The 23,010-nt window shown below is 43.7% G+C and overlaps 1 protein-coding gene across 1 annotated transcript in view; it reads left to right on the plus strand.

Moving 5' to 3' along the window:
• The window catches only part of atrn (attractin), a 123,039-nt gene that overhangs the window by 87,350 nt on the left and 12,679 nt on the right, over positions 1–23,010 (plus strand). The window contains exon 27 of the mRNA XM_079175205.1: positions 12,810–12,917. Coding sequence (XP_079031331.1) covers positions 12,810–12,917 — 108 coding nt within the window. The remainder of the gene's footprint in view (positions 1–12,809; positions 12,918–23,010) is intronic.

The following is a 23,010-nucleotide window of genomic DNA, read 5'->3' on the forward strand; positions in this document are numbered from 1 at the left end:
GTTGAAAATAATAAAACAGGGAAATCTAAAAGAAATATTAAAGATTAAGCCAAATTATAAAGATCATTAATTAACAATATCAAGGGACTTGGTATAAGCTGTTGTAAGATCCAAGGGGAGGGTATTTGACAGTTTACTGCCATTCAAACAGAAGGCTGCCTCACCAAAGTTCTTGAGAGAAACGTTCAGAATAATGCAGTGAAAGATCAGAGACAGACAGACAGACATCGAACACGTCCGACAATAAATCATGACAAGAATATTGCTGCTTGTTTGTTTATACATTGATTCAATCGACTGTTGTCAGCGTGGCCATACCCAACCTGTTCTCACTCCCAACTCCCCAGATACCAATACTTGGTCATTGAATATAAATATATATATTTAATCCACTACCCCTACAGTGATTTGCTTCAATTATAAGCTGCACGTTTTCTTGTTTGTTAATTTCAACGAACCACGAGAAAGAAGTCATGCAAAATCTCTCGACACTTGCTTCTAGGTCATAATTTCATCAAATTTTAGTAATTGTCCAATTGAAATGCATTCCCCAAGTGTAGAGACTTGTTGCAGGTAAACTTTACCCACTCTAACTCTTTTTCTCAGTGACACTTAGTTTGAGTAATTCTCTCATTTGCTCACGAAACCATTCTTCTCATTTAAGACCACTTGATAAAAAGGCATCAGCTACGGTATTAAAAAAGCAAATGTAAGAGATCCTTGTAGACCCAGGAAGCGTGATATTCTTGGGTCTCTTGAAAGAAATGTTGTAATGCTGTCTGAAGCTAGAGGTGGATCAGTGTTACCATTGTGCACCCTTGAAATTGGGTTCAACCATGCCAGCACTCAGTAAGAATAATTGCGCCCTTGGAGGCAGATTTTTGAGGCCGTGGTCTCTGTTAAGGCTCAGCGGTACAGTGAGCTGCACTGGGATTGTGCTGCAAAAGTGCATCATCGCTTTATGAAATATCAGGAACGTGGGACGCTCCTCGCTGTTGGAGACATCCCCCGCACTTTATTAACTACTTTGTAACTGTCACTAGTGGGTCTTGCTCTGCATGTGAACAAAATGCAGATATTATCTCCCCTGCTGCTCCGCCCTCTCTCTGAAAACACAAGCACACTTAAACCAAACTTTTCATATTGATTGACTGCGCGAGGGAACGCCGCGTGGCTCTCCGGGGGAAATTGTGGTGTAAGAAATATGCAGGTGATGAATTTTCTCTGATTTTAATAGCTTATTTTTTGCTGTAAGGGTAGTTTGTCTTCTGGCAGTCTACAAAGGAAATCACAGACTTTCTACCTTCCTTTTTGGCAAACAAAGAAGACACCTGTCTAACAAGTAGAGGAAGAACCCGTTCATTGTAGCAAACATCAGACGGATGTTTGTCTCAGCTGTCGGGGATGTTGGGACCATAGACTGTATATAAGAAGTGGACGTAATCATCGTGATGTCACCCATTGGTTTGTGGGCTGCCGTTATGAAGCCTCAAGCGCGGCGATGTGGCCGTCGCCATCTTGACTTTTTGCAACCGGTGAACGGAAGCGACCATATTTGGTCTGCTGCAGGCAGGTGGGAGTTTGATCGGTGGAAGTGACCCCAGCCGTTCGTTCTGCCCGCCCCCTCATGCCACCGCCCCTCCCACCTCCCACTCTGAGCTGTCGGCTCACACGGCAGCGTCTCGTTCCAGAGACTCCCCCGCCGTGTTGTCCCTGCGGCGTGCTGCCGCGTGACCCCGGCCCTTTCCTCGGTGGGTTGATGACGTAGAAATCTGTGCTCCTTTTTAATGGGCCAGAGCTGTAGTAATAGAACATGCTAATGTAGTCAATTAGCAGCTAATACAATAACCTTTCCAGACATATTATGATCACTGGAGAACTCGTAGTCCTTATAATGTAATGATGTACTACATCATCAGGAAATGCATTATCACAGGATCAGATTTTATTACACTTTCACTCCATTTAGAGAAACATTTCATTAAATCCTCTTATTTCATTTGCTCATAACTCTAAAAAGCCCATAAAAAAAAACAATACTGCACTAATTCTCTGCAGTTCCCCGAAACGGCATTAAGCCATAAAAAAATTATGATTTTAAAGCAAAGCTAATGAAAGTCTGTGCTGCAGTTTTGAGATGATTGAACAGTAAAATTCTCCCTTGAAACCATTGCTGATCCGACCATATGAGTCTAAAGCAGCTTCTAAATGATGCAAGACAAAAAAACTGAGGAGGGAATTATACGCTTTAATGGCGGAAGTCAATAAAATATTGTAATAGCAATTGTTTTTTATCGGTGAGCTGTAGGGATGCACGGATACAAATATCCGGCCGATACTGACTCAAATAGCTGGATTGGGTATCGTGACAACGGGGCAGATCTATGCAATTCAATTCTATATGTGTGAACTATATACATAATGTACTGGAATGTTGTGTGAGGCATACGGGCTTTTAATTAAACACTAGCATCTGATCGGTACTCCCTATCGGCTGATGCACAAAGCCCAGGTGTTTGCATCGGTATCGGGACTAAAAGGATGGGATCTGTGCATCGCTTGTGAGTCGCCAGTTCCTCCGAGCAGGGGTTGCACATGAAAACGTTGCCAACAAGGACGCTATCGGCGTTGCCTCAGCTCCAGATCACGATGCAAATGAACTAAGGCGTGCGGACATGAATGGAAAACTTGTTTCCCGTGTGCGGAGGCAGCAACGTCAACTGTGTTCTTTCTAGCGCTGTGAGGCCCCTATAGATTAACCAGAGCGATGCTTTAAGATTCTAAGAGAGCTGCCTTCCATCTCCTCCTCCTCTCCTGAGGTCAGCGTTCGCTGCACCGCCGCGCAGAACAAAAGGCTTACTTCTGAGGTGATCAATCCTGAAGTGAAAGGTAAGGAGAGAGGGAGAGGGAGAGAGCAGGAGGCAGCAGTGAAGGTCACTCGCACAGGACGCTGGGAAATCTTCGGGAGCACATGCATCCTCCGTAGAGAGGAGGCCTCGTTAATGGTTTCCTCCGCATAGTCAAGCTAACAAGAGTCTCCTCGGGGCCTGACAGGATGCGGATTCATCAAAACGTGATGAAAAGGAATCTGGAGCCCTCTGCAGCACTGGCAGCCAGCTACCTCTGCAACAGTGTTAGAAGACCAGCGTCATTCCTTCTGAGCAAATATGAACTTTGGTCTAATGAGGAAACGATAACCAGCATGCAAATAATAGACGGCTAAGAATACTTATCACACACACACGTGTGTGATAAGCTTTGTTCAGCTCGCTCTCGGGGGTCCTTCTGTCTTTGTGAACAAACAAACGTTTGCAGCATTCGGGTGCACTCGTTTTATGGTCTGTAGTGGTGCAACAGATCATAAAACTCAGGGTTCAGATCGGATCAGCACAAAAGAGAAAAGGGAGCAAACATAACTTTAGAGATCCCTGATCACGTTTTCTTTGCTGCTGATACTAATTGCAGATCATTGATGATCCGTATTGGCAGAAACGGATCCCTTTGTTGTTTTGATTACAGCAGCTGGTCTACAAGGCTCAGGCTGTTTTACCACCGTCCCAAAAAGTAATTTCAACCGCTCTGAAGTCTGAACAATCAAAATGTACTTTGTTATAGTCATGTGTAGTTTTTGTTCATAAAGGCACACAATGCAAATGATTCGGAAATCAAATCTTGACAAATGTTGTCATTAGTAGTTTTAATGATTCCCTCTCTAATATCTATTTATGTTGCTGTGAAAACATGGAGCTGGATTTATTCAAGTTTCTCACCAAAACTACATTGTACGAGATCACATGTGAACACATCATAACGTTATAATTGACCTTTGCCCAATACTCATTTTCACCAGACAGAGCCTGAACGCATCATAGTGTAACTGAACGCAACCTTCGTCCGTTAGCCGTTAGCAGTGCTGCTAACATTACTAGCTCTCCTTCAGTCAATTTCAACACGTTTTTTGGTTGTTTACAATGTAACATTAGCAGATCGGCGAACAGAAAGCATAAATGTCCCGATCACATATTTTACTGAACATCGTCGGATAACGAATGTCACTAAAACTTTATTTCACCCTGTGTTGGTTAACGTTAAACTGTGTATTTAATCCACGGTTCACGTGCCGAACCGTGAGGGCTGATCGTTACGGATCACGGCTCGACAACGAGCCCGTCACACCGCTGCTACTCTGTGAATGTGCGTAGGTTGGTCGCATTGTGGCCTCTTCCCGCGTGCTTTTGTTTCAGCGCAGCGTTGGCGGCTCGTGTCATTGCACGTTTATCTGCGTGTGGGTGACCTCTCGGTGTGTGTGTGTGTGTGTGTGTGTGTGTGAACACGTGGCGTCTTTGTCTCAGAGTTCCCAAGATGCTCCTAAACCCTACTAATCTGAATTCCGCAGAGATGGTGTCTATAATGAGAGCTTGGATCAGCGCCAGTGTCTTATTGCTCACGATGTACAAGGCTGGCTTGTGGTCCCGACCCCGAGTACACTGCGGGTGACCCCCATTCATCCTAGCATCAACACCCCCTCTGCCCGTCCATCATGGCCGTGGTGCAGGGCTTATGATAAGCCCACAACCTCTGTCAGACCCCTGCTCCTTCTTTATTCCGTTTCATCTCGTCTCAGACCGTCTTCACTTTCTTTGCTTTTCATTTTTTTTTTATCTTCCCGCTGCTGTCGCTCATCGCCTCCATCATTGTTCACTTTGTTTTAACCGCCTCACTCCACCTCTCCTGTCACTCTAAAGTCAGACTGTGACTCCTCTAATGACTGCTCACTATCGCAGCTTTGTTCACACTCAGAAATGTGATGTCACCTCTTTATCTCTTTATTTACCTCTTTGCAACTAAAAATCACAAGTTTCATCACAATACGATATGATATTGATTCTTCAGACAACAATAGGATATTTGCTGATATCACAAAGTTTTCCACGATAAGATTTCGATTTGATTCAGTTCAGTTCCTGCGATTGATACGAGATGATATCACAGCCCCATTTCACACAGGAAGTTACATTTACATATAAGCAACTAAAATATAATTTGCCTATCTTATGACTTGGCGTCTTAAAAGATGAGGATACGTGTCATTTTTCTTCACTTTGCATCATTGAATTGATATAAAGATCCAGATCGACGTAATCGTTGCAACTGTGCTGAAGAATTAGCATCTGAAGAGGGCAGCTCACGCCATTGGCTCGTGATGAGTCAAAACACAGCTTGAGAAAGAGATTAGATGTTCCTGGACCTTTGGATCCGATCCAGCCTCCGTTGTCATGAAGCTTTAGATGATGAGATGGACTCCTCGTCCACGTCGGCTCAACAGTTGAGGTTGACGGTTCACTCTTATCCGCTAGAAACCTTTTGTCAGCTGTTGTTTCCAAGTTCAAGAATGATGAACACCTTCACGTCCGTTTACTGCCGTACACAGACTCGTGTTAAAGAGTCAACATACAGTATAAAGGCATTGTTTCAAATGTTTAAAAAAAAATGTAAATGGCTCAGTTTCAGCACCTTTTATTTGAACAAGAGGGTGGCAGTGGCACAGTTGAAAATAGAGAACAAAACCAAATTCACACAATACAACGTGTCAGTTATGAGTCGAAACACTGGCGCTGACCCAGAGTATTAAATACAACACGGTGGATACGTTTAAAAGCACAGAGTTGGGGGGGTGTCTAAGTCATAATCACACAGCGGGCTGCATTGATTTGGTTCATATTTTAGATCTGACCAGCAGACTGGAGCTGTTCCAGGTGTGATTCGTGTAGCAGGAACAAAATGTTTTTACAACATTTCTACATCAGAAAACCTCATTTCTAAGGTGTCTGACTAAACACTGTTTTTATTTAAAATACGTCTTTTAGATATTAATGCCTGGCTTTGGTCCAGTAACGGCTGATTATCAAATCATATTCTGTCTACTTGTACTCGTAGTGTTTTGTGTTTTTTAGGGTCTCTCTCTGCCACAGATCACTCACATTTTAAGTCATCTCGTCCTCCGAGTGATTCAAATCAAGATCACGCCTCAGAGTGTTGGCTTTAGACGGAGACGTGTGTGTGAGCGCTTGAGGAAGATGCTCTCCAAGTGAATTCATTTTTAGGGTTTCCATTGTTCCGACCACCTCCATCTCATCCCCGAGCCTTCTGAGGTTTCTTTACCTTTCGTTGTTTCATTTCTCCTTCTGCCTTGTTGGTCGTCCGCTCCTCTCTGATGGCGTATCGATCAGCATTGTGGACGAGGCGGTGTAAAGTCGCTGAATGTGTGCGGGTGCGTTGCAGGAGATTGACGGGCTCAGATGGAGAGGGGGGGGGGGAGATGGACGGAGAGGTGCATGGCAGGGACAGCGGGAGGCCGGTGGTGAGAAGGAGGAGAGGGGGAGAGGGGGGGAGGGACGGACGTGGAAAAGAGAGAAACAAAAGGATGCGGAGAGAGTGAGGGAGGGATCAAAGCCTTCTCCCTTGTCAGCATTCACAGCGTACGTCCTCCACACCCCACCTCACCGCCGGAGAGAGAGAGATGGAGAGATGAAGCGAGGTAGAAGCAGCAAGCCGCTAACGTCGCTTCACAGACGAAGATTTCCTCTCCTTCCCTCCTTCCCTCCTCCCTCCTTCCCTCCCTCCCTCCCCCTCCATGATTCTCACTCCAGTTTTCCTTCAGTGATGCTGAAGGATGATTGAGAGCTCTTCCACCGACAGCATTTTTAAACAGACGCATCAATAAATAAACTGCTTGATGTAGTGCGTACTGTGTGTGTGTGTGTGTCCACGAGCGCTGGTAAATGTGTGTGTGTGTGTGTGTGTGTGTGTTCTGTTCTGTTCGCCCGGGCGATCCGGCACTCCATCCCCTCTTCCCAGGGGCAAACTCTTTGAACGCCTTTGTCTTTCTCTCTGCTCCCATTTCTTTCTCTGCACTCTCCCAAGCTTTTTATTTCTTTTTTTTTCCTCCGCTGTGTGTTTGTCGTCACTCGTCCCTCTCCAACAGCCTCCCTCGTTCTTTCGTCTCATTTCCCTTCTCTCCTGTTTCTCTCCTGTATCTTGCTCTGTTTTTTTTTTTCTCACTCCCTCCCCTCTCTGCACTCTGCTGACGCACTCCATCTCTTTGGCACACGGCTGCTCACTTCGAGAACGCTCGAACACAATTCCCTCAGACGTCTTCTTTGAGCGTGTGTGTGTGTGTGTGTGTGTGTGTGTGTGTGTGTGAGAGAGAGAGTGAACGCAAGCATTTCTGAATCCACACATTTCTTCTGAGGCTGCAACCAATTTTACGATTTTCGTCATTATTGATCAATATATATGTATTTGCTTTTTGGCCTGCAACTGCCACTGTTTTGGTTCGTCTCACTGCAAGAAGATGCTGATCAACCCATCGTTACCTGCTCAGCCCCAAACATCTGACAAGCAACGTTAACGACTTGCTGGTGACCTTAGTGGAGCAATTGGCACCTAAAGAGCCAGATATTTCCGTGTTGAGACCAAATCATGGATGTGTAAATAAGACACTGTTCTATAACACGTTTATTACAGTCGGTGATACTAACACAATGTTGTGTTGGGGCCCAATTGGCCAAAGATAATTTATTCTATTATATAATATGATTGTTTTAGCACTTGTGTGTTCACACTCATGTTAGTGCTTATCATTTGTTATGTATTTATATTTTCTATTATGTGCATTTTATTCAAACATGCGAACTTCACCTGCAGGCGCATTAGCTCGTGCCATTTTCCAATTTCCCCTCTCTGTGTGTGTTCCAGAGAATTCATTAGCATTGATGAAAATGTTCACACACGTACATGACTGCTCATGTGCAGGTATCTCCGAACTACCTGCCTGCACGTTTGTGCCCGTCTCTATGCACACCTCTCATAATTAGTTTTATTTATGCACAGTTGGCTCTGCCGCAGTCAGATATTCGCTCACACACACACTAACTAACTAACTACCCTGCAGAAAAAACTGAGAGCCAATTTAAGAAGTAGGCGACTTGCACTGTAGCTCCTCTGGCTTCTGGTTATCTTTGGAGCGCTGAGTGTTTGCTGTACAGCAGCTGCCTACTCGCGGCACGGCATAATGAGATTTGTGCAAATTGTGTCTTCTGTAGGACTCGGTCCAAGGCGACTGTGCTCAGGATTCTCACGCCGACCTAGACTCAATGATGGCAGTCCAATCTCCCGTTCTATCTTCAGCCCTCCTCTGTCACCGCCGGTGTGAAACATCTGACCGGCTGCTCATTAGGGACACTAATGTAAATTGTAAATTTGAGGACTTCATTTTCACTTAGAACAAAACTATATCAGATATTTTTGTTCAGTTTGTTTTCAACGACGATTTGTTTTTTTCTGCAGTTTCTGGCCAGCATTTCTGTTCGGGCACATAAACAATTCAATCAGAATGTTGGTGATGTAGCAGCATGTTTGATTAGTACGCGTTTGATGGTGTTTGTTGCCGTGTTGGACTCTATTGTCGTGATGTGGCCGTGTTCCCAGACCTCAGAAGGTGATTTTGAGGGTAAAATGTTATCCGAGCAAAACAGAATGAGTGGCCAACGCTTTGCTAAAAGGACCCATGTTGTAAAAGGACCACATCTTCTTCCACCCTTTTAACTGTATTGTTGTTGAGCACATTGTTCTGGCTCTCTGTTGTTGTTGTTGTTGTTGTTGTGGCCATGGATACAGGATTCATGTTTTCTTTGGTTCAGACTCAGAAAAGTAATTTTCAGTAGCAGCAGGTAGTTATTGTAAGTGTGAAAATGTCTTTTTTATATTTGAGACTACATTACATTATTGTTATTTTCTCATTTCTATTTTGTGACGCTCGTGGTGACGAGTGAGACGAGATGAAACTTCAAATTAATTGGGTGACAAGATTAACACGACGGGGCGAAGCAAACGAATAACAAATGTTGGATCTAATGTTGCGGGGGGGGGGTGTTTGGGAGCGACGGTGCCGGGCAGTCTGTCTTGTAGTGTTCCTGTTGTTTTTGTTCTCAGAGAAAGAAGAGAATAAAAACACCGATGTCTCGTGGTCCAACCATTTTATGATATTTTGTCTTTATTCGCATTACATTCCATTTTGGCTGTTGAACACAGAGAAGCACTTAGCAGCAGAAACGGCAGATGTTTCCCTCGGGGGAGAGGGTGGAGACCAAAGAAGGAGAGTGAATTTTGGGACTTTTTCAGATGCAGAGAAACACAATTTTAATTAAATTATAATGTTGCTATGTATCTGCGAGACAAGAAACAACAACTTTATGGAGTAATAATAATTACATTTTTATCTTTACAGCTTGTTCTGCTGTCCCCACGTTGTGAAATTGGTGAACATGTTCGTGAAAACAAATCAAATTCTACCAAGAAAAGACATTAAAATGTGTCTCTCTAATAAGTGTTGTTTTCTGGTTTGTTATTAACTGTCAATAAACGAATGTTTTAAATTCAGGTCAGATCTCCGATTGAGCAAGAAAAGCTCCATTGGAGCAGCTTATTGTTCAGTAACACAAACTATCGACTGTGGACAGTTCCCTGTTGTACAGTAGAAATATTTGTATTGTGAATAGGAGAAGCAGCACATCATCCCAGCCGGGTGTCACTGTGTTTAAACAAAGGTTAGCGCTGCGTTAGACGAGAGGCCGGGCAGTTTGCAGAGAGGCTGAGCGAGGTGGACTGAATCTATAAAGTTTGTTTACCGCAACATTCAGATGCTCCTCCGCCTGCTCTTTATCCGCTAAATCAATTCTGTTGCTTTGTGCTTATCAAGGAGCTCCGATTATGAACAAGGATGTGTCTGCATGCAGATTCTCACTTCTTCTGCATGCTGTTTGCCAAACGGATGCAGACTGTGATGTGTGTTCCTGGGCTCGGCCCGTTGCGTCATTGTGAATGAAGTTGCAAGAACTTCTTTCGGTCATAAAAGTTCATTATCTTACCTCGGGAGTGAAACCTGACTCTGAGGAGCGTTGAGCCCTGGTTGGTCGGCCAGGAAGTCGCAGAATTTATTCGTACTTAACCGGAGTTAGTGTTAATAGCTTGTAATTTGTGTCAAAGCCAGACTGCAGTGCAAGATGGCAGAGTCCCCCGGGTACTGTGTGGTGCTACACACCCAGCAGCCATCACACCCCACTAGGGCGACATATTTTGGCTCTCGGACGCTTCACACAGTGGGACGTCTAATCATGACAAATCGGGGACTCGGCACCATGAGTTGCTCATTTGCGTTTTCATTTGTTAATGCGTGTTGACTGCTGCAACAAGACGCTGGACTGGGCACGTCGGAGGCTTCAGCCTGTTTATATTCGTGTTGGTGGTAACGAGGCTTTGTGCTGGGATTCATTCATACTTCATGGTTGTTATTGTTCTACTATTATGCATTACATTGTTTCTATTTGGAGTGTCTGGGTGTAGCTTGTCATTTCTTAATCTCCTCCACAATAATTTCTAATTTTGGTTTATAAAGCACTGTCATGTTTTATTAACTTGCAAATTTGCTAATTAACTTACTCACTCACTAAAATATCTTCATATTAATTCATGCGGCATCCAAGTAGGTTGTGCACCATCCTCTATCAGATGACATTAAAGTGGCCGCAGTATGAATAATCTACCGATTCATCTGCCAATGTGATTAATTGATTCATCCTTTGGTTCATAAAATGTCAGGAATAATGATTGCCGTCCCAGTTACTAGGAGAAGTAATGTCTGAAAAACGGCTCCACTATTCTTGTGAACTGTCAAAAAAAACCCCCATGAAATGAAGTTAAATAATGGTTATGCTCTTATTTGAGAAGCTGTAATTGCACGCATAAATGACTCGTTATCAAAATAGAGAATAAAATGTTGCAGGAAAGTTTGGTTAACTGCTGAGAGTTGGATCACAAGATGGACACCGGGTTTAATCAGGTCAAATAAAGGTCGATTCATCGGCTCCTTTTTAGTTCAACAATAAACTAAGAGTTTTCAATTTAGATAAATAATTATATGTTTTCATTCTATTAATATCTTTTTATATATATGGAAGTGTCATAGTTGAGAAAGGCTGTGTGAAGTTGTTACATTTGTAAACATAGTTTACATTTGGGCCACAAAAAGTGTACTTTGGCCATCAAATTTAGAGGCTTTATGTGCTTAAAATATTACCGTCTATCCACCACTCATTTTTATCGTTTAAATATGAATACGACGTTAGCTTAGCTTAGCACAAAGACTGGTAACAGAGGGAAACAGCTAGCCTGGCTCAGTCAAAGGTAACCTCACAGTGAAGAAGTTAAATGTTAGATAGCTTGCGTTAGCGATGCTGCCAGGCTGGCAGATTTAGCTCCCTTTGTGCAGAGCCAGGCCAGCAGTTTCCCCATATTTCAAATTTTTTTTTTTTAGTTTATTGCTAAGCTAGCCAGCCGCTGGCTTGCAGCCGCATATTTAATGGACATTAAAAAATAGGTATCGATCTCATTTATTAGTCAGCAGGAATGTGAATAAGCATATTCCCTCCGTGTTAAATCTTTCTTTTTTAAAAGTAGTGGCTCAGGGAAAGCAAAGGTTCATCTCCTCCTCGCCCAGCTGTTTCTACAGAGAGACGAGCGTTGGGAGATTTGGCTTCAGGCGCACACCAACAGAGACACATGCAGGAATTTAATGAGCTGGCTCGCTCCACAAAGAGAACCCGGGGCATTAAATTTAGACATTTTCTTTTTTCGCTTCTCAGGCTACGCTGGAGAGAGAAAGAGACTTTTTTTCCCGTAAGCTATTTTTGTAACCCCTTGCTCAGGATATGATTATAAGGCATTTAATTAAGAGAGAGAAAAGGCGAGCAAGTCAATAGACACAACTGACAGCCTCACAGGAGGATGAAAACGCTCAGCAGATTAATTACAAGCTGTTGAGGCGAGCTTTGACCCCCCCCCACACGAGAACATGCATCGACACAGAAAAAGACCATGTGTGATTTCTACAGTGCGTGTGTTCATGTTGAATTGCACCGCTGCCCTTTACTTGCACCTATTCTCTGCCAGAAACTCACTCTAATGAGACAGAGGCCAACGGGGTCGTGTCGAGCACCTTTTGACATTTGTCTACATGTAAAAACTCCTCACACACGTGAACCGCATCACCACGTCCTTTATGTGCTGAAGAGCTCTGAGATGTATTTACGCACGACCGATCAGCTACGGGTAGATGTTTGACTTCCTCTCTCCTCTTGCTCGTGCGTTGGTCGCAGGTGTTTTTGTTTCGTGTCTAGGGGTGCGCCGCTTGCGTTCGGGTCTTGACAGTTGACGCTGTGTCTCTATTTATAGCACTTTGGCTGCGTTGGCGGGCGACGACGACGCAGGTGCATCGCCTTGTTTACTGTGGTCTTACCTCCTCTTTCACTCCCCTCATTGTCCCCCCCCCTCCCTCTTCTCCTCACCCTCTGCATCGTTCACACCATTACGTTACGCATCCACCTCTCTCTCTCTTCCTGTTAATTTGCCTTATTTCGGTGCTTTCTTTCCTCCCCTCCCCTCTCCTCTCCTTCCCTCATAATCACCTCCCTCCTCTTCCTCTGGCCAAGGTCCATGATATAAATCAGAGCAAAATGAGACTGCTCCGCCTTGCAGTGGTGGAAAAGCTACGTTTTAAAGTACATTTACTCAAGTACACTTTAAAAGGGTACTTTACTGCACTAGTACCATGACATGGTTGTTTATTCTGCACCACAACATTTAACAGGGAAATTAAGAAATACTTTTCACTGCACTATATTAATCTGACAACTACGAAACAGTCTGTTTATCTGTCTGCTCCTCCTCTTCTTCCTCCTCCTTCTCCCTAGCAACTGCTGAGGGAGATGCAACAGATGGCCAGCCGGCCTTTCGCCACCATCAACGTGGCCTTGGAGACGGACGACGAGCCGCCTGACCTGATAGGAGGAAACGTCAAGGTGAGCGCAGCCTTGTTTTATTCAAGAGCAATTTTTTTTTGGGGGGCTGACAGGAAGCTCCATCCATCATCGGTGTCGTCGCTCATCCTCCCTCAAGTGGGAGCTCCGTCTTCTTCCTGTCGACTGCCGTTAGTGATTACAGTCCTCCGTCCTCCCTTAGAAATAACGGACCCCCCTTTTTGGTTCCTAGTGGAACCTTTATAAACCCTGGTGGAACCCTTTCAGAGGGTTCGACCTAGAGCCCAACATAAAGGGTTACACCTAGAACCATCTATGAAAGGTTCCACTGCTGTGAGAGGTTCTACAGAGAACCTTCTTTGGTGTAATGGTTCCACCCAGAAGTCTCTCTAGAGGTTCTTTCCAGAACCTTTTCACCTAAACCCACCCCCTGGGTTCTACCAAGAACCCTCTTTTATATTCCAAGGGTTTGATCGAGGAGCCCACGAGAGGTGTTGGAGATGTGCTGAGTTTCATTCCTAAACTTCAGGTCCAATGACTTTTGCTCTCCTGTTTTGACAACTAGAGTTCAAATATAACACATTGTGGATTCTCAATCGTGTCCAGACATAAACTTTACATGTTTACCCTCAGAAGATGTTTAATAATGTACCAGCATTTTGACAGGGGACTCCTTCAAGGTAAAAAAAAACATTTTTACCCCGAAACGTTGGTAAATTATTAAATATATTTTGCATCGACTATTTTTCCTTTACACTTGCGAGGATCTCTAACACGCATGCTTCCAACAATCCCTGAAGAACCCTTTCTTCCAAAAAGGGTTCTTTGGCTGTAAGTCGTGCGAAGAACCGCAGCCCTTCAGGAAGAACCCCTTTGGAACCCTTATGTCTAAGAGTGTGTACTGATAGATATATAGTTTTAAGTCATTTCTCAGTCTAAACTCTTAAAGGTGATTCCATTAGTTTTCAACAAGCCAAGGAGGCTCACTTAGGGGGAAGAAGTTTGAAGAGTAGTGCAGGTCTAGTACACCCCAATGAGGGTCAACGCAGCGTACATTCAGCTGGGACCCTGTGAAGGCCTGATGATGATGATGATGATGATGAAAGTGGGCTGTTATACCAGTTATAGCCAGTTATTGTGGATCGGCTGTGAATTCTAATGAGAAGGAATTCAGTTAACCCTGGAGTTAAATACATGCTGATGAGAGTAAAGTCTTGTAGATTAGGACCCTATACTTAGAAATGAGATAAGAGTTTCATGCCAACATTGAGATATTCTTCATTTGGAAAAGAAATGATTATTTAACGCCTACTCGCAGGAAATATTTGCTGGCATGAAAATTAAGAACATTAGGGGACACTTAATTAAAAGTCATGATTCATCTCACAACACGGCCTTGTTTTGGTGCGTCGGACCATCTGTGTTTGTGAAACACTTGACGGAGAAATCGAAAGGTAGCGAAATCTGTCAATATGGACGTACGGCCTGTTGGAACAAAGTCATTCAGACAGAAGTGAAGCATTCAGAGTGAGAAATCATCGCTCTAACTTCAGAACCACTCATGATAGACTGTATGTTATTACACCGGGTCACGTGATTCAAGGTTTTAATGAAGACCAGACACAAACCCTGACTTTTAGGTTCTGGGTGTGTTACTATTGTTTTAGTCAAGCTACAAAAGGAATGTTAAACTAAACCAAGGTTTTCAACCATATAACAAGTGGATAAAATATTTATCAAGTGACTAAGGGAATCACACAGCAAACATGTTTTTCACATTTTCGCCTTTGTGTAAAATTTTAAAATTTTAAATTTTAATTTTAATTTTAATGGCTTTTATTGTCGTTTGGCTTGAGATAATACATTTTAATGTGTTTCTTTACTAAGAAAACAAAAGTCACTTGCCATACTTTCAAATCACAAACACGTTTTCTAACTGCTAATGGTATCTGGTCACGCTGAGGTTTGTAAATATCGTTTGTTCTGCTCAAAGCATTCGAAAAAAGCCTCGCTGCTTTTCTCTTGCTGCGCCGTTTCTTAGGAAGCGTTGAATAAAGAAAACTGTCCTGACCTGAATATATTTCATTTTATCTGCCGAGAGAGAAAAGTCACACGGCTTAAACGTTGTGAATCTTCTGATGAGGAAACCAGACCCATCAGATTTATACAGTGGAGTAAACAAGACGCACGTCTTTTGAAACGAGGGAAACACCCGCTGTCTCCTAACAATGGGATTAATGCAGTCACAGTCAGAGGAATAGAGGGAGATATAAACCGTCTGCAAGGTCTTCTAATCAACGATGATGATCAGGATAAAAACCGACTTCTTTGTCCCGACACTTAAGGAGATTATGTGTAAACACAATCCGTCACAGTAATTCGCCTCCACAGGTAGAAAGCTACTTCCCATAAAAATGCCAGCTGCTCTTTAGTTTTTAAAATGTATATTTGTATCAATGCTGTGAGCACTACAAACTTCTTCCACTGTATCAGAGTGTGGAGGCACAAATCTGAGACGCCCGGGCCATTAACTGCCACTACATACCACCACAGGGTAACTGTGTGTGTGTGTGTGTGTGTGTGTGTGTGTGTGTGTGTGTGTGTGTGTGTGTGTGTGTGTGTGTGTGTGTGTGTGTGTGTGTGTGTGTGTGTGTGTGTGTGTGTGTGTGTGTGTGTGTGTGTGTGTGTGTGTGTGTGTGAGTGAGAGATTTGGAAAAATAGACTCTTTAATCCAGTGCAACACTTTGTTGCCTGTATTTATCAGTTATACTAAGAGCTTCTGTTGAATCCCCCACCTTTTAAAAATAATCAGCACAGATTTAGCTTTGCACTTGAAAAACAATTGTCCTCTGTTGCACTTGTTTCATTTACACTTCAATGAGACTTGCCTGATCAGATAGTGATCAGATATATTTCATGGTCAAAGGGAGCGGCTGTAAAACGGTGGATAAACACACTTCCTTTACCTGTAAACTCTTATCCATAAAAGTTATATTTGCTGCTCACTGTCCAATCGGATCCGTTCTCAGAGCGTACAGACTCAACAGTTAATGGCGTACTAGCGTGATCAGGTGACAAAAGCCACGTTGAAAAACGTATTAAATGTGTAACCCCGGCCCTACTCATGACTCATGATAAGACAGACATTTTTGGACAAATTATTTTTCCTTGTCAAAACCTGGCGCTCTGCATTACCCACAATGCAACTCGACTTTGTCAGAGATTTGGGTGCGTTCCACTGATGTAGCCTCGAGAGGAGAATGGCAGCGGGCTACAGCAGTGTGCTAAGCTCACTTCTTTGTACCGCCACACGTTTGTTTAATTTTCAAACTTGAAGTCTTCTGCCCTAAGCGACGCTGACTCAGCTGACATCACTTAAGGCAATTAAACAGACTTCACACAGCTCCCTCTGGAGCCACAAAAAGACTTCATGATTATTCTTTTTTTTCTCTGCCGACCTGCAAACAGACTTTGATGTGTGAAGTTCATAACATGACAAACTCTTTGGCTGTCAGGATGTTCTGATCTCGCTCTTTCTTACCGAGCCAAGGGCAGAATTAGCTGCAAAATGATTGAGATAGATTTTAATATAGAGTTGAAGCGCAGTGTAGTAGATGCAAACACGGAAGAATCAGTTGACCAGATTAAAAGTCGACCTCGAGGGTAGATTTAAACGTAAAGACCAAGCTGAGCTGGACTCGTGGAGAAGAGACTACCTTGAGAAGAGTTTGACGCACCGGCGTGGGGGCCGGAGACGGTTGCAGCAGATTTAAGCGCAGATACATCGAGCACGGACGCGGCAGCAGAGCACGTTTTAGAAAGTAGGAATTGGGCCGAGTTATAGAAATCGCAGCCACAGGCGGGCAATGATGTGACTGTGCACTTTGTGATGAATGACCTCTGAATGCAGATGTAGTGCAGGGACTATAGGGCTGGTTCAGCAGGGTGGCTCGGGGCCCCTCGGCTCTTGACAGGGGCCATGCATCTCAGGGGGCTTGGCTCCCCAGCACAAGGTTACTCCCAGCAGAGGCTGCAGGGCCCCTCGGGAAGATCAGCGGCTAATCGAATCCCTGCTCCAGCAGAAAGGATCCCGCTCCTTCACTTGTCTTGTGTCCTCTGTTCTCTTCTTTGCCTCTTTCTTTTTTCCTCTGTTCTCTATTTCGTCCCTTTTGTTCACGTTCTTCGTCTCTTCTTCTGTCTTCTTCTCTTTTGTCCTTTTTCTTTTCTTGGCTCTGCTCTGTTCTTTGCGATTTATTTTTGTGCTTTTCATTTTAGACTTTTATCTTGTCCTCTTTTTCTCTCCTCCTTTTTCACTTTAGGTTGTCTTCTATTTATGTTATTAAAGTTCCCTCGCTCTCTCCTTTCACTTCACGTTTTCTTGTCTCCTCTCTTTTTTTCTTCAGTTTTCTGTCTCTTCTTTTTGTCCTCTTTGTCCTTTTTCCTTTGTTTCTATTTATCTTCTAAGTTCTTTTCAATTCACCATCTCTTTGTTTCCTCTTCTCACCTGTTTGTTCTTTTCACATCATTGTTCCCGTCTCTGTTCAATAGTTTGTTCCACTTTGTTTTGTTTTGTTAGATTTAATTATCTAGCGTCCTTGTTTGCCTTGTGTTAGTTTCATTGTCCTCCTCTTCTTCCTTTCCTTCTTCTTCCTTTCCTTCTCTTTTCTCTTCCTCTCTCTCGTCTCCTGTCTGACATCCTTACTCTGCTGTGGTGTTCTCCTCTAATTTAAGAGCCCGTCACTGATCCTATCAGCTGTCTGGTTTTCTGTCGGCCTTATCTGCCGCTTCCGTTTGTGTGTTTTTCGTGTACTTCTGCGTGTGTGTGTTTGTGTGTCGAAACTTGTTGTGGAAATCCGGCGCCATCCACCTCCTCCTCCGTCTCTGCTTTACCTTTTCTTCTCCCACCTCTGCTCTTCTTCTCTTCCATTCTTCCCGGGCCTGCTCTCCTCCTCTTCATCAGGGCGGGAGCGTCCCAGCAGCAGAGAGATCCAATTTAGATTTACCTCCTCAGCTTTCTCTGCCTTCGCCGGCTCGAACACGGCAAGCGCTCGCTATCCTATCTCCTCCCCGGCTCAGATTGAGCGACTCGGAGCGGGTTCCTCCCCTTGTTTCCATGCTGTTTTATCAGGATGCTACAGTCGTGCATTAAGACCCGCGACCGGAGTGTACGGGGGGGCCGGGCGCCACACAGCGAGCTGAAGATCATTAAAGTTGTTTATAGCCTCGGTGGGAAGTCCAAACTTGCTCCGCCGATGAGATATATTCACTCGGCTTCTGCCAAATGGAGCTTGCGGCCCCGGCATCACGGGCAGATGATTACCTTTCTGCTCTGCTTTTATTTATAGATATCGTGGGACGAGAGTAAACCGGGACATTTGATGCAAAAAAAAAAGGGAGGGCAGCGAGGAAACAGTCTGGTTTATCGTAACATGATTGTGGCGCGCAGTTCTCTTCTATCGAGCCGTCTACCGCCACTCATTATAAACTGTTTTCAATTAAAAGCATATGGCTGTTTTAAAAAAAAAAGGTAATCTAAGTAAGGTCAAATGTCGAAACACCGGAGCAATTCTCAACTCTGATGATTTCTGATGAGTAAGTTGTGTCATTAATACAGAATCTAACAGACTGACTCATCGTTTTGTTGAGATGCACAGGCGCAAGAGGAGGCGCGCAGCAAACAGGAGGTGACAGCAGACGGCAGATTATCTGAATATTTCCCATATGATGTAGAGATGAGAAGAGGCGTGATACAATTATACCTTTAACGTCCCAAGTGTTATTTATATCTAAGTTGATTTTGTCTGTGATGTTATTTATATCGTCTTTCATAAGGTGTTCAGAACCTCAGAACTTATAAGATGTTTCAGGTAGCCACTCGTGAGCCCGTTTTCTCCAGTAATTTTCACCTCAACACATCAAATAGAAACGGGTCGAGGTGAGAGAACAGGAAAAGGTGCTTTATTTTTTTTGCAGTAGTCCGAGACTGTAAACGTTAACACGTTTTCTTTTACAACGTTTTTTTAAGTCCTCTTTTTCTCAACGGATCTGCTGCTGAGTAGTGTTCGGTTTGAGCAGTTGCTGAATTCTATTAGCGATGGTGATGGTGGTCATTGTTCACTTGCATTAGTTTGTAGCGCTGCACTCTTTATCTCGTCCATCTCACATCAAGAGTCCTCGTCGCGTTTCAGCTTGAGAACCAAAATCTACATCATCTTCTGCGGTGTTTAGTTTAAATACGTTGCAATATGGCTTCATTATCGCGGGCTCACAAAACATTTCCTTTTGCAAACAGAAGCCAACCGAAAAACTCATCAAAGTGGGCTCAGTGGAAGTGTCTGTGTACCTGGTGAGTCATAGCAACAGGGAGTTTGACTCGCTCTCGGCGCTGGCGGGGGGAAACTCATCCCCAGCTGCTGCTGAAGTAGAGTTGAATGCAGCGGATGAAAGCGGAGCAGCATGCAGCTGCAGTGTATGCCCACATCAGCCTGTGTGTGTGTGTGTGTGTGTGTCTGTGTGTCAGTCAGTCAGTGTGTGTGTGGGCTCAGCAGCGATCCTACGTGCTGGGCTAATTACTGGAGGTAATTTAACAAAACCTTTAGCCGCTCTGCCTGGCCGGTCTAGATAACTCTCCGGGGGGGGGGGGGGGGGGGGGGGGCCTTCAACGCTGTAAAACAAAGGCATCTGCTGGGGAATGTTATTAACACGAGGCCTCTGAAGGAGACCACGGGAAAAGACACTACCTTTGTGGAACATCTTAGGCAAAAAAATAAAATAAAAATACACATGCACAAAGAGTTTGAAAGGATGGATAATTGAATTTTTCAAGGTGTCGTCGTCGTCGTCCCCCCCCCCCCCACACACACACACACATCATTTCCGCTCAGGACAAAATAAAGTGGATGTGTGTGTTGAAGGAGATAAATAGTTTTTTTTTTAGGGCACAATTTTTTGTTTTTGTCAAAAATGGGAAGCGAAGCATCTGGCCTGTCAGGTTGAAATTGAGGTTGTACGATGGATACAATAGTCGCACAGACGAACACTCAATGGGGATCGGTTATGAGTTGAAAAATAATCCCTATGTCACATCAGTCCGACAGCAAAGTCTCTTCCTATTCCAGATGTGCGTCTATTCCCTCTCCGGTTCAAATATGAGAGACAAGCACGTAAAGAAGCGAGAACCTAAGAGCCCCCTGCAGCCGTCTTACGACAGCTCTAAGCTGTGAAATGAAAAGCTGCCGGTCTTCTTTTGTTTCTTAGGGTACACACAGAGTACAGATGTGTTCAGGTCGTCACGGGCAGCCCCTCATTTTTCTCCAATTGTAAACACACTGGATGAGAAATATTGCCCCGAGGCAAAAACAGGCCTGTGGACCGGAGCAAACTACGCCCGGTTGGATCGCTTCTGGCAAGGCCGAAATAATTGTTTCATCTTGCTTTGTACCAACAGATCGAGGATTGAAATTAGCCAAGTGTGATATTACACCACCTAATGCTGTACTGTGATAGTTGTCAGTAGTTTTATTCACATTCCTCAGCAGTCCATGGAAGCTGCATATAATGAAGTTCTTGCACCATGATTTTGAGAATGGAAAGAAATGATCCTTTTCCTGAGTGTCCTTTCTGGTGATTGAGTCATCACTCATTTATCACACCGAGCTGTAAGTGATATTAATGTTTTATCGCCCTGAAAGACCGCGGTGGCTTTCACTGTTGAAAAATTCAATCTTAACAGTTAGAATATGAAACAAAATAAGTGTGTGGCTCTAACAGGTGGAGATAAATAGTTAAATTCTATATAAAAAAACAAATGTTTCATAGGATTTATGGACAGCCTTTTTTCAGCAAGAGCTGTTCAATGCACTATTTGCATTCTGTGATCTATACAGACTGCATACGAGAAGAGGACGTAGTCGTCGTGACGTCACCCATTGCTTTGTGGACTGCAGTTATGAAGCCTCGATTCCGCCGATGTGACCGTCGCCATCTTGACTTTTTGCAACCTGTGAACTGTAGTGACCTTATTTTAAATTTGGAGGAGTGACACATTGATGCTGTATACGGCTCTGGTAGCGGCAGCGACCTGTCAATCACAGTAGTCCCGCCCCTAAAGCATCCCCTGCTTTATGGTCTGTTTGACTCTAAATGGACCATAATGTACTAAATGAACATCATGCTGTATTGAAGAAGACTTGAAACTAGAGATTGAGACCATAAACTCATGTTTACAATGTTTACTGAGGTAATAAATCAAGAGAGAAGTAGTCATTTTCTCATAGACTTCTATACAACCAGAGGAGTCGCCCCCTGGTGGCCATTAGAGAGAATGCAGCTTTAAGACACTTCCGCATTGGCTTCACTCGGCAGAATCGTAGGTTGCCGCCTGCTCAAATCACGTGCTCTTCCAAACCTTTGTGGTTTAAGCACATTTACCGTCACCTGATATAACCACAGGTGTCGCCAGTTGTTTCGTGCTCTATGGTCATAGAGGATGAAAACGCATCACTATCTGAACGCCACTTGTGATTTCTCCCAGGACACAAAGCAACCGCTTTATCAGTGGACCACCGGCTCAATCGCCATTTGTGTCACTCTGCTATTGATAGTGTTTATTATTACTTTACAGATTGTAACTTTGAAAGGTCGTAAACATCTTTGTGTCCCGCTGTCGAAACCTTTTAGTTCATTCGAGCAGTTCACGTGCGATCGGATTCAGATGAGTTAAAAGTGTGGTGTGCAGTATTTATGAAGGTCACAGTCAAGTTGGTTGTGATACCTTCACGCTGTTTAATTGAGCAGACGTAAGATGAGTTGTAGCGTCTCTCACAGCAGCGGTGTTGTTGGTTCTAGTGTTTCTCATCATTAAAACTTCTTTCTTTCTTTTTTTTACTTTGCTAAGGAAATAAATACATCAATGTGTAACGGCTGGTTGCTAGAGGCTGCCAATCTTCTCGGCAATGGTCTTGTTTGTTTATGCCAATTATGATTCATATTATATTTTGGGTATAAATTAAATGTCATTAAAATGTCTTTGTTTAATGTGTTTTAATGCCACAAGTAACACCTCCGAAAGACTACACAGGGAAAGCAACATCGGAAAGAAGAAGGGAGTGAAAATAAATATTTCTGAATTGAACAGAAAACATCAACTAGAAGGAGCTCTGTTTCTCTCTGACACGGTGTTTCCAAGTTGTTCCTCGTCTGAGTCTTCATGTCGTACTGATTGTCGAGCCCTTTGGGACAAACTTGTCTTAATTCTGGCCTCTTAAAATAAACTTGACTTGACAAGAGAGAGAGAGACGGATAATCAAGGATGGAGTTGAAGATGGAGAGGACATAAAGCAAAGCGGTGACCCTTTTCTTTGTTTGTGTACATTAATCGCGCTCATTTCTCAAAGTCAAAGCAGCGTATTGTTGGAACCCCAGCGTGTCAGAGTTGAGGTGCCGTGCATATCTCTGGTATCCAAACATGCGTCAAGTATTCGTTATTTTCTGTTGTTTGTTGATGCTGCTGCTGGTTTGACCGCAGTGTTCCCAGCAGCAGACCAGTCGGCCCCTCAGCGAGCCCATTTGTCTGCATCTGAACTCTTCCCCCTCTCAGTTTATTATTATTTGAGGGGGGGGGGGGGGGGCTGTAACGCTGCATGCGTGTGAGTGCAGCATTGCTGCAAGCTCAGAGGCATGAATCCATGCAAAGCAAACACACCTCTTAATAACCTCCTGTGTCCAAAGATACAGTGTATGCATACATATATTCATACAGGCAGCCATGTTGGCATCACCGTGAGCCCCTTTCAGACGTGACGTTTGTCATTTTGCTGGCTTCATTATCTGTTAAAGTAATCTTGGCTTTTTTGGTTTTGAAACGTGTATTCTTTACATCATTTGCTGCTTTTTTCGAAAAAATGACATTTCAGAACAGCTCGCCCCTTTACAAGATAGTCTAACCATCCCTGATAAACGCTCTCATCCATTTAGTCACTTATCAGACGGAATATACCATTCTGCTCACTGTTCTATTAAAATGAAAAGACGTTAGATCTTTACTCTCACATGCTGTGTGTACAGCGTTATGCTGGCTATTCATGTAGGCAAACAGGTGATCATTGGGGGGTTTCTTAGTGTTTTTTTCTATATT

Source organism: Pholis gunnellus (assembly GCF_910591455.1).
Source record: "Pholis gunnellus genome assembly, chromosome: 15".
Classification (NCBI taxonomy): Eukaryota; Metazoa; Chordata; class Actinopteri; order Perciformes; family Pholidae; genus Pholis; species Pholis gunnellus.